At 42.1% G+C, this 18,347-nt stretch overlaps 1 protein-coding gene across 11 annotated transcripts in view; it reads right to left on the reverse strand.

Annotated features, from left to right (window-relative positions):
- Positions 1-13,660, reverse strand: part of KTN1 (kinectin 1) — an 82,907-nt gene extending 69,247 nt beyond the window's left edge. For 10 of the 11 annotated variants that reach the window (XM_080926386.1, XM_080926387.1, XM_080926394.1 and 7 more), the window contains exons 1-2: positions 13,509-13,660; positions 479-1,035 (exon numbers count right to left, since the gene is read on the reverse strand). In XM_080926386.1, the coding sequence (XP_080782512.1) occupies positions 479-1,004 (526 nt within the window). In that variant the 5' untranslated portion in view covers positions 1,005-1,035; positions 13,509-13,660. Of the gene's footprint in view, positions 1-478; positions 1,036-12,944; positions 13,360-13,508 lie in introns of those variants that run through there. The other variant, XM_080926388.1, reaches the window with a different exon arrangement.
- Positions 13,661-18,347: the final 4,687 nt, after the last annotated feature.

Genomic DNA, 18,347 nt, shown 5'->3' on the forward strand with positions numbered 1-18,347 from the left:
CAGATATGTGTGTGTGTGTACACAACTAACCAGCACTTTACCAAGCTTTAATGCCTGGCACTGTATGCTCCCAGTGACCCTTGAAGTTCTGATACCCAGATCACGTGACCTTTCTCTACCATCATGACCTGTTATGCTAGGTTCTACAGCTGCTATCTCATCTCTGAAGCCCCAGGCTTCCAGAGATGTAAATGTCTGAAAACTGAATCAAAAGTGAGAAACACTATTTCACCTTTCCAACTCCTATCACACTGACTGTGTTCACTAATATCACTGTCAATAACTACAAGCTCTTAAACCATCAATGTCAGGGTTATAAATTTCCAGCAAATCTTATCTATAGGTATAGATGAAATTTAAAGTGTTTATTCCTGGTAATTTTTATCAGCGATTCATGCTAAGAAAAGCAAACAGTGAGGTGAACGATGTGCTTCAGTCACTACACAGAATCACGCAATGAGTTAAAAAGATCATGTACCGCTTCCATTTTTAGACCTCTTCTGCCCTGCTTTCTTCTTCAAGGCGGCTGCTTCAGGAGGAGGTGGGGCCGGCTGTTTTGTAACTAGGACGGGTTCTACTTTTTTGCCTGGAATCTTTGATGCATCACTTTCTTTGATGATCTGCTCTTCAAGTGAAGGTTTTTGTTTCTTTTCCTTTTTCTTTCTTTCCCTAACACTGCTGGAAGTTTCTGACACACTCAATGGAGCACGTACAAATGGTTCATCCTCCACAGGGGAAGCATCAGAAAGTTTAAAGTCCTGAGGTACATGCTCAGAATCAGATTCATGAAGAGTCCCATTCTGGATTTCTTTCTTTTTATTCTTCTTCTTTTCTGCCTTCTTTTTATCTGTTTTTGTAGATATCAACTTTTGTTCTCTTTTTTGTTTTGCAAGGACTTCATCATATAATGTTTCTTTCATGAAAAGCCAAAAGAAAAGGAAAATGACAGTAATAACTACTGAAGGGATAAGGACAACGAAATACGTAGACTCGTACAGCTCCATGGTCTTCACCTAACGTGAGCCTATGCAGAATCTAAACAGGGAGGCAACAAAGACAAAGAAAACAGTCAATTATATAAACAAGTAAACAGCACCCTGCCCTAACTAACACTTCAGATCTAATCTGGACTTACTCATAACACAAAATAAGTTAGCTGTTTAAAACACAGCTGTCACCTACACCTCAACTATACAAGGGAAACAGGTAGTTAGTGACAAGTGTGGCATGTCCTTGCCTTCTCACACCACAGGACAAGACTGTAAAAGGGGAGGGAGGGGGGTCTTCTCCACTGCCCTCCCTCTTTTGGGCAGTGTAGAAAGTGAAAGTGAGTCCCGAGAAGCACTGCTAGGAGCTGAACCCAAGAACACCCAATGTGCTCTGCCGCAGACGATACCTAAGACTCAACTTTGGTGCTTGTTTTAATACTTGGTTTCCCCTCTAAGTATATAATGCTGATATATACTACTTGCTACATGTGAAAATAAAGATGTATTAGCAATTATCAACATATTTTTGTCTTTAAAGGTTGCAAACTTTTAGATCCAGTGGTGGTGGTGGTGCATGCCTTTAATCCCAGTACTTTAGAAGCAGAGAAGCAGTTAGATCTCTGAATTTAAGGCCAGCTTGGTCTACACTGTAAGTTCCAAGACAGCTAGAGCTTCACAGAGAAACCCTGTCTCAGAAAAAAAAAAAAAAAAAGAAAGAAAGAAAGAAAAGAAAGAAAGAAAAAAGAAAGAAAAGGAAAGAAAGAAAAGCACCGCCTTTTGGAAGAGGTAAAAGTGCTAGCAGCTTCACTCCTCTAATGAGCAGCATAAAAAGATGTCACGGGATAAAGCAAGAGTATGCAAATAGAACTTAAACCCTACAATGGTTTTATACAGCATCTGACATCACAACACAAAGTAGATGTTTCTCATAAATCCTCGGAACTTCATGCATGAAGCAATTTAGCATGCACTGTTATCTGTCTTCTACAAGGCTCTGCCTCAGCACCAGCCCCCGAGATCTGTGATGACTCAATGGCTGCTTGAAGGTACAGTCTGATTACCCAGCCACATCTGCCTCAAATACAAACACCACATGCCTCAACTCCCACGGTGTCTACAAAATTTAAAGTAAAAGTGATTTGGGAGTTAGATTCTAAACACCAAAAAAAAAAAAAAAAAAAAAAAAAAAAAAAAAAAAAAATACACACATATACATGCACATATATGGATATGTATTCTACATAGTAGTACATAATCTTATGTTGCCTCCAATATGCTGTGGAAAAGGACAGCACAAGTAACAGATAAAATTATAACCTATGACATACTTAAAGCAAATTGAAACAAGTTAATTAACTTGTGTACTTTTAAAGAGATTTATTCTTTATTTTGTGTGTATTTATATACTTAAATATAGGTGTCCTTGATGGTCAGAAGCATCATATTCCCTAGAGGATTACAGGTTTACCACCTGATGTGGAAATCAAACTCTCTCCAAGAGCAATACATGTTATTAACCACTGAGCCCCATATCCCATATCCCAGTGCCAACTTTTGCAAATTTAATGTACAATAAATTGAAATATATCTAAATGTTTTAATTAACAGTCTTGAAATAATTTTAAAAGCTGAAATTCTGAGGCTTAGGATGGATCTATTGGTAGGCCGAGCAGGCATGAAGCCCTGGGGTTTGATCTCTAGCACTTCATAAAAACGAGGCTTGGTAGTACAAACCCATAATCCCACCACTCTGGAAATGGAGCCTGGAGCACCTTACACCCAGAGTTATTCCCAACTATATAGTGAGCAGCCTATCATACATGTGATCTTAATAAGTACTGTTATTTTTAAATGGGTGGTCTAGGGTTTGAAAGATGGCTCACCAGTTAAGAGCACTGACTGCTCTTCCAGAGGTCCTGAGTTCAATTCCCAGCAACCACATGGTGGCACAGAGCCATCTGTAATGGGGTCTGCTGGCCTCTTCTGGTGTGTCTGAGGACAGCTACAGAGCACTCACATACATAAAATAAATAAACCTTTAAAAAATAAAAATAAAGGGGTGGTGTAGGGATATAAACAGCTGATAGAGTGTTTTGTTTGCCTATCGCACACAATTCCCAACAACTAGTGAACTGGGTAAGGAGGCTCATGACTCTAAAACCCCAGCAGGACAGTAACAAGTTCAAAGTGCCAGGGTTAAAAGTGTGTGCCACCACCGCCAGGCTAGGAATCACTCTTAATGTACAAATATTACACTATTTTTTTTTTAGATAAGGCAACTCAGGCTGGCCTCACACTCCCAAATACAAAATTATAGGTATGATCTACACACTCAGCTATGTTATACTTATAAAACTAAAAACAGAAATTAAAAGAAAAAATCACTTGCCCATAGCTGGAGAGAAAGTTCAACCATTAAGAGCACTCAGTGGCTGCCGGTTCAATTCCTAGCACCCACAGGGTAGCTTACAATTGTAACCCCAGTTCCAGAGGATCCAGCACCCTCACAGAGATATACAAGGAGGTACAAAATCAATGCACATAAAATCTTTTATAAAAGAAAGTGTAGAGCTTTGCTGTGAAAAGAATCATAGGTTCAAAAGGAATCATCATTTCTGGTAACAGAATGACAGCATCCAAGAAATTGCTTGCCCTTACCCACATATTGAGGGGAGCTAAAGAACTATCATAGTATACTACTAAAGTTCAAATGAATGAATGAATTCTGTCTCCTTACTTAGATGTTCACTTGTTCCTTCATCTACTAACATTTACACTTACCACACACACACACACACAATTTTTTTTGTACTTCATTCAATAAAATTATATTGGCTGGATGATTTAAAAAGAACAACTGGAAGCCAGGCAGTTGTGACATAGGATTGCTCAGTTTTCATGCATACCAAGAGAGGGCATCAATCAAATGCCATTACAGACGGTTGTGAGCCACCATGTGGGTTCTGGGAACTGAACTCAGGACCTCTGGAAGAGCAGCCAGTACTCTTAACCACTGAGCCATGTCTCCAGCCCATGACAAATGCCTCAATGGCAGGGCAGGAGGCAGATAAATCTCAAGTTCAAAGCCAGCCTAGTCTACAAAATGAACTCCAGGACAGCAGGGCTACACAGAAAAACCTTGTCTTGAAAAAAAAAAAAAAAAACAAAACAAAACAAAAGAACAATTGGGGAAATAAGAGTATCAAAGCACAAGACTAAAACCAAAAGTGGTCTTGTCCCCATTCTTGTACATTCAAACAACACAGGCAAACTAGCACATAGAAAAAACAAAATTATATAACCAAATACAGGTAATTTTCCATCTAAGAGCATTAAATTCTTTCACTATAAAACAATGGAATGGAACAACTAAATGACTATGCCTTCAAAAGATGTGCATGTTCATGAGCGAGCCCATAAGCATTCTCTTCAATGACAAAGAGGTGTGAGGCCTCTACCAAACAAGCTTATTACATCCTGGTAAAGATGGGAGCCTAGATACTAGCATTCCAAACAGACCACCATTGTTCCATATTTCCTGTCCCTTAAATCTACAATCCCTAATCTTATGTTGGGTTTTTTTTTTTTTTTTAAGGCAAATGCACTTTTTTAGAAACATAGGCGATACACTAGATTGACAAGCAATGTCAAAGTGGCCAAAACATCCAAAGACAATACCAAGGCTCAGCAAAAAAGAGCACTGCTAGAACTATCACAAGGCCTGTTTAAACCGCAGAAGCCCCAGAACAGAATAGAAATAACTGTGGAGCCAGTTTAAGGCATCAGCAACAAACCGGAGCATCCACAGCCAACTATCAGCAAAGGTGCACACACACATACTAGAGAAAAGGGAGCCTTCTTCTATGCTAGGAAAACCAGACAACCTGCACTGAAACCAGAACCATCTTTATCACCCTACCTGAAAATCCACTCAAAACAAGCCAAGAGCCTGTAACTCAGAAACAGCTAACAGAGAACACATCAAGATACAGACACGGGCACAGGCTGACTATACATTCTATTCACTGCTCAAGAAGAACCAGTAAGTGACAAATGAGGATGTATCAAACAAAACACTTCTACACAGCAACGGAAACCGTGAAAAAGATAGCTTAAAAAAAAAAAAAACTCAAGGAAATCTCTACAAACTACTCATTCAACACAATTAACATTCAGAATTCAGTCAATAACTTAAAAAAAAAAAAACTCATGCTGGGTGTAAGGGAAGAGTGCACTGTGCACTGAGTGGAGATACGGTAGAGCCACTTTGGAAATCTGTATTAGACCCTAAAAAGCTAAAACATAGAACTAAAGTATGATCCTACCCTATCACTCCTTGGGTAAATACTAAAAGAATCAAAAGCAGCATACAGTAAAGATGTTTACATAACCATGTTCACTGCACTAATGGCCATAAGAGACAAGTTTATGGGATCAATTCAGGTGCCCATCAACTGATAAAGAAAATATGGCAAATACCAGTAGGGAATTTACTCAGCAATAAAAGAAATCATCTCATCTGCAGGACACAGATGGAACTAGGCACAGCCATGTTAAGTGAAATAAACCAGACACTTCAAGTATCAAGTATTTTCTCCTTTATAAAATACAGGAAGAAAAACAAAGGAAAATAAGAAGGGCAGTACAGGAGGGACAGAGGAATGAAGAGACAGATGAGGTAACAGGAGCATGTGCACTATCTGTGCATAAACATGTCCCATTCATGAGCAGTGTGCAGGCTAGTTTTGTGTCAAATTTGAAAGATGCAAAAGCCATTTTGGAAAAAGGAACCTCAACTGAGGAAATACCCCCACCAGTCTAGCCCGTAGGCAAGCCCATCCCCCTGGCTGGTGATCATGTGTGCTATAAGGCAGACTGAGCAAGCCATGAGGAGCAAACAGTAAACAGCACTCCTCCAGGAACTTCGCATCAGTTCCTGCCTCCAGGTTCCTGCCTGAATTTCTGCTCTGACTTCCTTGAAAGATGAAACTGTTAGGTTCCAAAGAAACCTGGGACAGGTCTCTCTCACTCAGCACTTGTGGCTCCTCCCAGCATTTCTTTAACCGCCTGCCCCACTTCAGTCTGTGGGCCACGTTCAGCCTGAATTCTTCCAGATGCCTCTGGGTGTTCTCTCCCTCCTGAATACAACTTAAAAAAAAACAAAAACAAAAAACAAAAAACAAAAAAAAAAAAAACCTCCTCAACCTAAGAGAGGCCATATCTTCATTTTCACTAAAAAATAAATCCTTTCCTCCCCACATTGAGTTTGATCATGGTATTTTACAATAGAAACCCTTACTAAGACAAAAAGCAGTCAATGTAAAAAAGTGACTGAACAAATATTGATCAGGATTTCCGCAAAATAAAAAAGTGCGGTGGTAGTGGCTCGGGCCTTTAATCCCAGCACCTGGGAGGCAGAGGCAGGAAGATCTCTGTGTGAATTAGTGGCCAGCCTGGGCTACAGAGCAAGTTACAGGACAACCAGGGCTACCCAGAGAAAACCTATCTCAAGGAATCAAGGGAGGGAGGGAGGGAGGGAGAGAGGAAGGGAAGAAGGAAAATAATAAAAAGCAATAAAAAATTCAGAACTAGTAACTGATTAAAATAGGTTTAAGGCCACGGTTAAGAAGGGACGTGCCTAAAATACCAGTGCATGGAGGGTTAATGCAGGAGTTAGGGAGTATGAGGCCAGTCTGGCATAGAAACTGAGCTCCCTTTTATCTCAAAGACATCCTTAGCATGCCTTCATCCTTCGAGAGGAGAAACTCAAACCAATACAGGCACAAGTACTGGAGGGCAACCACATACAAGACACGGCAATTCTGTAGATTAAAGGGAGCCCAAAGTAACTTTCTATTTTGCAAGATTCCATAAATGGAAAAAAAAATCACTTTACATATACAGAGAGAGAGAGAGAGAGAGAGAGAGAGAGAGAGAGAGAGAGAGAGAGACAGAGACAGAGACTGGGGGGGGGAGAATCTTTCATTTAAAAAACCTAAACCAGGTGTGGGTGGCAGTTCAAAGTCAGTCTGAGCAGTCTGTCAGAAAAACAGCAATCGTACAAAGTCTGTGTAGCAATAAAAGTTAAGTCCCATACCTACAAAGCTGAATGAAAAGTGGAAGTTTACGGAGGAAGCAGACAAAAAACAAAAAACAAAAAACAAAAAAAAAAAAAAAAAAAAAAAAAAACCAACACTGGCTTAAGAACAAAGTATACAGGAGAGCCTGAAAAAGCCAAGAGAATGAATATGAGGAAGCTCAGCGGGTAGAAATGCCAGGTGGTGAGCTGCAAGCCTAGATTAAAGCTCAGCTCTGCAGCTACCATTCTCCTCCAGTCCAATCCATCACAGGACCGCCTGTGGAAAAGGACTTCCATAAACCTCAGTCACCAAGACTAAAACCTGCAGGTCTCCTTTCAGCCTCCGAGAATCATTGCTCACTTCTGGTTTCTGGGTAAGAGTAAAGAACTGTCCCACATTTTCCGGTGAGCATGTAGCATATGAATGTGTGTCCTCCTAATAGACAACGTCCCCACTGAACCTCAGAAAACTAGTGAAATTGCAAATACATTCGATCAAAACAAATGTGTAAGGGCTGCAGATTAGTGGAAGCTCACAGTCGCTGGATTCAAACACCAGCACCCCTGAAAAAAGACAACAGTTAAAAAAAAAAAAAAGAAAGAAAGAAAAGAAGAAAGAAAAAGAAAGGAAATGTGGACAAGTAGCCTTCCTTCTTAGTAATGGAGACTGCGACCCTAAGCCTACTACAAACATTACTCAGGATGGTGCTACCTTGACTAACCCTGAATCCCTAGCATTTCCCTCTTCTGCAAAAAGATAGGACTAATATCTGCCAAAAGCTAAGTGTAGGGAAAATAAAACCAAGACCTTTTAAATGACTGGAAAATTACAGGATTTTGAGTTTTCTACTACCAATACTTTCATTCTACTTTAAAGAAACCAATATTAGAAGTTATAGATAAGGCTTTTAGAATACAATCTATAGGCCCCGGGGAGATGGCTCAGAGGTTAAGAGCATTGTCTGGGGCTGGAGAGGTGGCTCAGTGGTTAAGAGCATTGGCTGCTCTTCCAGAGGTCCTGAGTTCAATTCCCAGCAACTACATGGTGGCTCACAACCATCTGTAATGGGATCTGATGCCCTCTTCTGGTGTGTGTGAAAACAGCTATAGTATATTCATACAAATATAATAAATAAATCTTTAAGAAAAAAAAAAAAAACATTAAAAAAAAAGAGCATTGTCTGTTCTTCCATAGGTCCTCAGTTCAATTCCCAGCAACCACATTGTGGATCATAACCATCTGTAATGGGACCTGATGCCCTCTTCTTGTGTGTCTGAAGACAGCTACAGTGTACTCATATATATAAAATAAATCTTAAATAAAAAGAAAGAACACAATCTATAGAGGGAAAATCAGAAAACCCCTATTCTAAAGAAAACTGATTAGTCTAAATAAAGACACATATATGGAATAATATTAAATGCCTGAAGTACAAATATTGAATGTGCATGTTTAGTTTGGGTTTTGGCTTTTTTCAAACAGTCTCACCATGTAGCTCTGGCTGTCTTGGAACTCACTAGTAGACTAGGCTAACCTTGAACTCAGAGATCCACCTGCCTCTTCTCTCCACCCAGACCCCCTGAGTTGCTGGGATTAAAGACAGATTCCACTACACCCAACTAAGATACATATGTGTTTTAAGTCCTTTTTTAAAGTAGCTTTTTAAATTAAACAATGGTCTTCACTAAATGGAGTGAGTAACTCTCAGTCTCTGCTACATGTAACATTATTCTTTCAACCAAAAGGTTTCCAGAGACTCCCTGCCACTCTCTTCTGTTCTCTGGAAGTTCCTAGGAAAGGAACAAACTAAAAACTACATGTATCCAGAATGTAGAATCTACCAAAGAAAAGGAACTGCAAGATACAGGCTTAATTCATTTGACAACTTCTTACTTAGTACCTATGAACCAGATAATGCCTTAAACTCATGTTAAACAAAGAAAACTCAGTTGTCATGGCATACAATCTAATCCCATACTGGCAAGGAGAAAGGAGGAATGTTGGCAAATTCAGGCCAGCCTGGGCTACATATGGGTAAAAGGGGTCAAGCCTTAATGTTGAGAAATGGGTAAATGATATTATATTCGTAGTAGTTGAACATGACTTATCAGAGAGTTGAGCATTACATATACATTTCCTGGGAATGTTATATTTGCAATCAGAATCTCTATCTAAATTACTTTTTAATTGAAAGTTTGTCTTGCTTCAAGTATGAAAGCAATTAAAAGCCCATAGAAGTAAGGTGTACTGCTCAAGAGGCAGTGGCAAAAACACAGGTAAGAACTATGGAGTCAGCCCCTTTCTTTTTAGTACCAAAGTGTCTATTATTTTGTAAACTTTAAAATTTTCAAATAAAAACATCAAATGCCAAAATTAACCAGAGCCGGTCTATATAACTTAATGAACTTCTATAGCTAGTACTGACATTTTCAAATGAAGTTGTGAAGTTTCACATAAATTTTACACTTTCAGTATCAAATATATTTTATGCCCTTACCCACTATCAAAAACAAAGCAAACAAAAATCCATGACCGAACTAGAACAAGAAAAGCAACTGGCCTTACAACCTCAATCATGCCTTATAACCCAAACTCACGTCATACCTTCACCCAGTCCCTCCTCACCCTTATATTTAGCCTTTCTTGTTCTCTCTTCTTGTTATACGTACCTGCATGTACATCTACACAGGTACAATTGGCTGGGCTGCACTTGAGAGAGAACGCTCAGTTTATTCCTTTCTGAGAGTGTGGAGCCTTGATTACTAGCATACATTCCAAGCCTGTCCATTTTCCTACAAAAATTTTACATCGTTTTTCTTTAGAGCTGAATAGTAGTTTTATATAGACCAATTTTCATCTTGCACTCATCCACTAATGGACAACTAGGTCGATTCCAAGCCATTAGTGAACGAACGTGGGGATACAAAGAGTCTCTATGGTAGAGCTGGACCCTTTCTTTTAAAAGGAGTAGGGGAGATAGCTTAAAGGCTAAAGCAAACAACTCAAATTTTTATTTTGGTCTTACTGTCAGAGATGCCCCTGCCCCTGCCTCAGGATTATTTAAGGCACCATCATGACCAACAGCATTTTGTTTAAAACTGAAAAGGCTTAAAAGCAATTGAAGGCTGTCAGCACCAATTCATCCACTTGACAAACACTTATAAATTATTACTTTTCTCTTCTGGATTTAAGTTACTCAAACTCTTTGGTTCATGGCACCTAAAGTTTCCCCCTTAAGTTTCTATTTATAGGAAACATAAAGTTCATAGTCTTAAATTAATTCTTCCCAGCCACTTACACATAAACTGTATCTTTTTCTTTTTTTTTTCCCAAGAGAACAAGACTTTATTGAAACATTAGGTTTAAAAGTTTGAGGGGCTGGGGAGATGAGATGGCTCAGTGGTTAAGGGCACCGGTTGGTCTTCTATAGGACCTTGGTTCAATTCATAGCACCTATATGACAAGTTCCAGGGGATCTGATGCCTTCATCTGGATTCCGAAGGCACTGATACATACTACATGCAGGAAAATGAAGTCAGCTCTGCTTAACAAGCACAGGTACCTGGAGACCCTAGATCCACATTTCTGCCCTGGGCACTTTCCTGTAGCCAAACAGGGACCCTAACCTGGCCACCTTGGCTCTGTTTAAGAGCCCTCAACCAGGGCTGGAGAGATAGATAGCTCGGTGGTTAAGAGCATTGACTGCTCTTCCAGAAGTCCTGAGTACAATTCCCAGCTACCACATGGTGGCTCACAACCATCTATAATGGGATCAGATGCCCTCTTCTGGTGTGTCTGAAGACAGCTACAGTGTACTCACATACAATAAATAAATCTTAAAAAAAAAAAAAAGAAAGAAAAAGATCCTCAACCAGAGAAACACATCTAGTTGACAATAGTTTACAACTTAAAGACTAATCCACTTTACCCAGAGTTAACTACATACACACCGGCATGGTGCTAGATTTTCCCATCAACTGGGCACTAAGCAAATACTAGCCTTTAGGGTTAATGCTCATGCAAGCCCACTACAGGCACACCTAATCTCAGCTTCTGGGAGATAGAGAGATCCACACCCTTGGTATGCTAATAGCCTGTCAAAACTAAACCAAGCCTGAAGCTGGAATTCATTATCTCCTCCCCTTCCCCCCAATCTAATTACCTGTAAGTAGGCTCAGGTATTACAGTAACTTAAGGGACAGGAATGTGAGTGGTGCCCACAGGAGAAACTGTATCTTTTTCATCAGAACACTCCAGACTGTTCGTTAGAGCTGAAGCAACAATGATGTGGATACAGTCCATTTATACATGAGCGTCACTGTGACTTCTGCACAATTACTTCTGGTCTCTAGGGACACTCTGGATTTGCCTTCAAAGCACTTTAAATCACACACCTAAGAGTTTACTCTCAAACACCTGAACATTCTGTAAAGCACCCACACACACACACCTCCTGCATTTCCTCAGTACACATGAGGTCAGATTCGTACACCAAACTCTCCTAGAACCACTGAGTTTACTAATTTTTATTTTTTCAAAGTACTGAAAATCTTTTTAATTAAAATTTTGCCATAAAAAGGCATAGTAGGCATACAAATAAAAATACATATCCAAGGACTAGAGGTGTCAAAAGTATATACAGCATTCTCAAGATTCTTGGTTCATCCCAGTGTGCCCCTCCCTGGAAAAATAATACATCCTTCAAAGAATTCACGTAAAATTCCAGCTAAAAATTGACCAACAGTCAATCTTAACATGGGTCCTTAAGAAGTTAAGCCTCAGAATAAGCCTTTACTTGTTAGGTCTTTATTTAAAAAAAAAAAAAAAAAAAAAAACACCTTAACAAAAGATTAAAACCTACAAGAAGATTAAAACCCACAAATTAGCAAGCCTGTAAATTGCTCAGGGTTGAGTGTTTTGTGTTGATTTTGCTTTTGCTTATTAGATTTGTTTGTTTAGTGGGAAACTATACCAAAGAAAGAGACTGTTAATACTTAGGGAGGTCACAAAAATATACCAATGCAATAAAACAAACCAATGGCTTTTCATAATGCTGACAATTAATCAAGAAAGGGTAATATAGTAGGTATCCTTTATGATATTAAAGTGTTTAATACACTTGAGGAATTTTCCCTATATATTTGAGTGTGTGTCTCAGTAATGTAGAAGACATTATTCTCTAATGCACCTGATAATTAAGACATTTATGTCTATTGGGGGCTACAAAATTGAGAGACGTTTCTAACTCAGGATTGACATGCGAAAGGAACCTAAATAATTAAACTCAGCTATTTCGTATAAGGTTTCTAAAAGAAAGGTGGAATGGGAAGGAGGCTTGTTTATCAAGCCATACATCAGATATGAAAGGCAACCGCGGAACATACAAAATAAAGATCTGCCTGAGTGCTCCAAAGCAGCTCCTGGAAAGATTATCTCGAGTCTCATCACCAAATGCTTTGCCACTGGAGCCACTGCTGCCATTGCTTGCGGGTGAGGGGAGAAACAAGTGCAAGCTAATTCAAGCAAAAGGTCAAATCACGCCTTAGTCGCCTGCTACACAACGGAATGTCTAGCTCACCTTTGGGGTGCTCCTCTTTACCTGGGTATGGTGGTGTAAATTCCTCTCTAAACACTCCGAAACTTTGAACTGTTCGGCCGCAGCTTTTGAGGCTGTGCTTATTCACATAGCTGCTAAGGAATCCATGTCTAGCAGAGGCCCCCCGCTGTTAGAATCCCGGTTTCCGCCTCCGCCCAGAAGGACCCGAAGACACTAAACAGAGCACTTTTTTAACCTAAACCGACGAGCAGCCGGACAAAGAAGAGGTCGCTGCTCACCCACGCCCCGGTCTCGGATGGCCGGACTCAGTTTCCTTACCCCGAACGCGGCCAGATCCCGGACGCCCCAAATTCCATTGTTGGGTACCGAGGCGGACACACCCCTGGGAGACAGGGAGGACTTCGCAGGATTTCCCCTAACTCCCAGAACCCGGTGGTGGGAGGGGCCGCGCGCCGGGACAAGCGAGGGGCGAGCCGCTCCCGCATGGCGCACGCGTGGCCCAGCCCGGGCCCGAGGCGAGGCGCTCCCTCCGGTCACCCTCACCGGAGCCTTAATCCTCCCGCCTGCCCTGGGGCCTGCGAGCCCCGCTAAAAATAGGCTCCTCGGTCACCCCGCGGCCCGGGCGGGCCGACCTCGCCCTCAGAGGAGACGGCCCGAGAGCTCGGGTCACTGGCGGAGCTGGTGTGGACCTGGCGGCCGTGGGGAAACCGCCGAGCCGAAACCCTAGAACCGGAACCCGCAGGCGGATCCTCAGAGCGGGCCAGCGGCGGCGCGGCCTGGGCGGACGCTACACACTGCGACCCCCGGGCCGAGGCCTACCGGGCGAGTGCGCCCCCCACCCCGCGCCCAAGCGCACAGGACTCCCCCGGCCCTGCTCCTCACCCTGCGCAGCCGGAAACCAGGCCGGGACGACGCGGCGGCGCGAGCTCGACCTCCGGGTCAGCGCGCTCCGAGGCCCCGCCGCAGTAGCTCAGGTGCCGTCGCGCCGCCCCGCAGGAAACGGGAGGCTTCGGGGCGGGGCGGCTCCGCACGTCCGGGCGTCGCGGCCAGAGGGGCCGCCCGGCCCCTTAAAGGGACAGGTCCACGCAGACGGAGGCCTCGAGGTGCACCCCCCCCCCCCCGCTGTCCTGCAGAGACGTCACTCCCCCCAGCCAGGAAGTCCCAGCAGAATCCCTTCATCCACTCAACCCTACTCTGCCTCCCCCAATCGGCCTTGGTCTCACGTGACCCTCTCACAAAAGTACCACTTGGCCCCCGACACCGGATGATGCCTTTTAAGTATACTCCAAGTTGTTAGATGCGCGAACACACACACACACACACACACCACTGGGACACACACGTTGCTGGTATTTCTCCGAAATCCTCAAAAAACGAACGCTTCCTTTGCAGAATAAAGTTCTCTGAGCAGCCCTAGCTACAAACCGAAAGAGGGATTATTAGAGACCGGCCTAAATAAATTTGTGTGCAAATATTGTGAGACTGCAGTGCTTGCTGGCTGCTGGCCATTCCTTCAGCAAGGATAAATAACTAGAAACTGCAGCGCTAAGAGAAGTTGACCAGAATCCCTGTGTTGCTTTTTACTGTTTTTTTCTATTATTACTACTCTCTCAGACAACGCCAGTCACTGCGCAGAACATATCTACAAACACCATACTCTAAGCTCTCCTCAAAAGTTACCAAACAATAGGCACGCTTCTGGAGTGTAGGGTAGAGATATACAATCAGACTCACCATTACCCAGGGGCAAATCCTTAAGGAGTTGAGCATCAGATAAGTGTCAACATTAACAGAGAATGTCCTCATTATAGGCTGAATACAAGAATGCTACGCATCTATCTGTGTTCGAATGACTTCTGCCCAAGCTTTCCAGAGCTCTTCCAAAGCGGAAATGAAAACTGGACCGTGTGTAGCAACAGCCTGGTGAGGTGCTGAGAATTCCTCGGATATCCAATCACCACTTCTCTCTACCTCTCTACGACGACATTCTATCAGATTTTAACCCAAGGAGCCGGCTCCTTTTGTTTCTCGTAAATATTACTCAGCTCTCGATGGCTCCAAGGCCAGCAAAAGTCGATTACTGAGCCACTGTCTTCTGAGCCTGTGAGTGCCAGAAGATTTGGCTTTGTTGGAAAGTGAGGCCATCAGGCTTAATACAAAGTGGAAATGTATTGTTTCTGTGATGGAATTTAAAGTTTCTTGAATAGCTTACAAACAACTCTATAATTGCACCTCCTCCCCTCACAAAAAAAGTTTCCAGTTAGAATATTTTTTTCTAACTATGGAAAAGGACACCATCATTCACACAGAAATGATACTTAGGTTCGTTTGTAAGTTAGACAGTAGCACAGGTCCTTAGGGAAACAGTCTCCAAATGTCTTTCTTCTTATCATGGATACAGAAGTATAAATGCAGCAGCCGCTTCTATTCTGTATAAACTTTGACTTTTCAAAGGGGAGCAGCTGGATGGATGCGTCAATCCTTATAAGCTTTCTAATTGCTCACATCAAAACAAAAAGATTTACTAGAAATGTTACACATGGCAAGCCCTATTGGGATTTAAGACCAACCCTTAAGTTTTGAAGTATAGTAAAATGTAACATAATTAACTATAGTTAACACATATAATTAAGCTAAGTTATAATTAACTATGACTGCTGCTCACTACTCACCGATGTTGCTGAAATCCACAACTAACTTGCTAAGAGGGTTTAGCACTCAGCATCTGAGTTATCTCTTAAAACAACCAAAAATTAAACTTTGTTGAAAACTATAAGGTATAATGTAGCTACCTAAAGAGGATTTCTTCCCTCCTCCCTCATTTGACAAAAGCATAGTTTACTGCCTTTAACATGTAGCAATTTCCTTGTTTCTGGATTTTGGAAAAGATTTAAAGACCTGCAGTATATTGATAGATGAAAAGAAGCCTAATCCTGGGAAGAGGAGGTTCCCAGAATTGGGGAGTTCTACAAAGATGAGAGTAACATGAGTAAGAAAGAGATTGTATCTAACTCAGCCAGTTCAGGGAAGCCAAAGCTTACAGAGCTGGAAGAGAGGATGTCAGACCTGCCTTCATCTGAAAAAAAAAAAAGGTTCTCTGAGACTTCAGCTCTGGAAACAACCAGCTCTTAAACAGAGGAGCTGGTACATAGGTGGGGGCTTGTGCTGTACCCTTTCTTTAGTAATCATTTCAAGAATGTGGAATTCAAAGGCTTTTATAATAACAAAGAGAGTCACAGTCATTTGCCACTCCTGCTTCCCTATTGAATCTGGGAGGGCTCTGGGATGTGACAAAATTAATATTATGCCAAGTTTTGGGCCCACATAGTTCCACCCACTGTCCCTTGGAGCCACTGATTTTAGAGCCCTAAATTGCCTCTTTAAGAAAACCCACCCCTAGATTGTGGTGGCTCAAGCCCTTAATCACAGCTCCTGGGAGGCAGAGGCATGTGGATGTGAGTTTGAGACCAGCCTGGTCTACAGAGCAAGTTCCAGGACTAAGGAAAGGAAACAACCAACACAACAAAAGCTAGAAAACAAAAACAAAAGAGACAAGGAAATTCCACCCCATTGCTGAGAGACCCTGAGACTACATGGAGAGGAAAATGATCCAACTGGACCCTTATCCTTTCAAGTAGCTTCCCCTTCCACAATGGATGCCGTTGTTGAATGGACCTTCCACCCACCACCATGCTTCGATGGTTCAACCGTTTTCAAAGCTACCTTTTGGAATGTCTGTATGTTTGGGGAACGTCCCACTTTTAAGGGAAAAAAAAGTAAGCAGAGTCCAAGCTCGATCGGAAGCTGTTATTCTGTGAAGGCTACAAAATGATTTTTCCGGATGACAAGCCCCATGACACAGAGCTCTGGCGGTCAGCTCCTGGCATCCTAAGGGGCCTTCGTTCCATCAGTAGCACTCACCTGGTTCTCTCATTCATGTGTCCTTGCTCTCCGCGCTCACTCTGGCTCTTGTTCTCAATCTTTAGCTCTCTCTCGCTCTCCACGTGAGAAGTACCCACTGATAGGTAATTTCTCCACCAGTGAAATGAGACCGTTCAAGCCAGATTAGATTAGACTAAAGGCAGGTTTATTGAAAAGCTGATCTCCAGCGAGTTCACTGGCACCAAGGGTTGAGGGAAGTAGCCATGGGGAGGGGTGGGAGAGAGGAAAGGGAAAGAAAGAAAAGGAATGCATACAGAGAAGAGAGGAGAGGGACAGAAGGGGAGATGGAGAGAGCACAAAAGTTTAGGGTGGGGGCAGAGTTTGCTAGGTAGGGACTGGAGGATTCTGGGAGAACCTGGAAGCCCAGGTCGGCTTTGATATGTAAAATATGCACCTCAGTCCTTTGTTCGGTGTCCAAAACTAAATACCCAGTAGACAGTGTGTTCTCACTACCCCTTTGATACCAGTCCTATGGCAGTTTGCTTCTACAGCACTCCTTAGCAAAGTGACCAGTGGCATTCCGGGCAACAAAGCATCTTAATGTTCATTTGGTAGAACCTCGCCGTCATGTGACACCACCGATTGTTTCTTGAACAGCTCCTCTTGCTTTGACTTCAGTCACATGACTTTTCTGAAATACAGGGCAGCATAGCTTCTGAGATAGGGAACCCACTTCCCAGCAGAAAGACGCTGCAGCTAAGGCCTGAAGTATTTACCAGAAGTAGCTAACATGATGGAGTGATGGGAAATGGCTGTTAAGACCCATTTCCAGTGATGAACAGAAAAGATGGTGACTTGCAGCACTGGAATTTTGCTCTATAAGAAGCAAGATAAGCTTCAAAGAGCTGCCAGTTGCAGACAGAGCATGCAAGAGCACAGACCCCTGAAGCACACTACAGGAACAGAAGCAGAAAGGTGCACCTGCACCGTGTGTGTGTGTGTGTGTGTGTGTGTGTGTGTGTGTGTGTGTGTGTGTCACTCTTGTCCTCTGACCTATGAATGTGCACACATGCACATTAGTGACACTTGAAGACAGAAGAGGCTTTCTGGGCTGTTAAACATGCTTCTTGTATTCCCTTTGTTTAAACAGCAATATGTATATAAGAATTGTAATGTCTCTGGCAACATTACAAGGAGTCCAAGATTGATGAAAGCTTATTCCAGTGAGATCTGTGGCCTTCGTGTACTATGGTAGATTACTAGCTGATGCTCACTAGGAAGGCTACATCTAAACCAGAGGTAGTGACTAAGACCACCGGCATTTCTCAGGGTTCCTCATGGCTTGTTTGGGCATTTCCACAAATCAGCTTTGTTTTTTTTTTTTTTTTTCTATTCACTACAGAACCCCAATTGACATCCAATGTGTTGGCCCTCAAAGGCTGGTGTTACAAACGTATACCACACTTCTCAAATAACAATATTAATACATATTTATGAGTTGTATATTAAAGTTTGACATTCACCTCAATAGAGCCACTTTATTACTCTATGAGCACTGGCTTCTGTTCTCCCACCCTGGAATACCACTGCTGTTTGCTCCCTCACACAGTCCCCACTGTTTAAGACCTATGCATCTATTCTTCAGAAAATAATGGTAGATAAATTAGACAAAGACAACATACTGGCCATCCTGCATCCCATAAGCACAAAAACATCAAATATTTAAAATGAAACATAAAACGATGCCTTTAAAAAAAAAATAAGGAAGTATGTTAATTTTTTTTTTTTTTTTTTTTTTTTTTTTCTGAAACAGGATTTCTCAGTGTAGCCCTGGTTGTC

Source organism: Micromys minutus (assembly GCF_963924665.1).
Source record: "Micromys minutus genome assembly, chromosome: 12".
Classification (NCBI taxonomy): domain Eukaryota; kingdom Metazoa; phylum Chordata; class Mammalia; order Rodentia; family Muridae; genus Micromys; species Micromys minutus.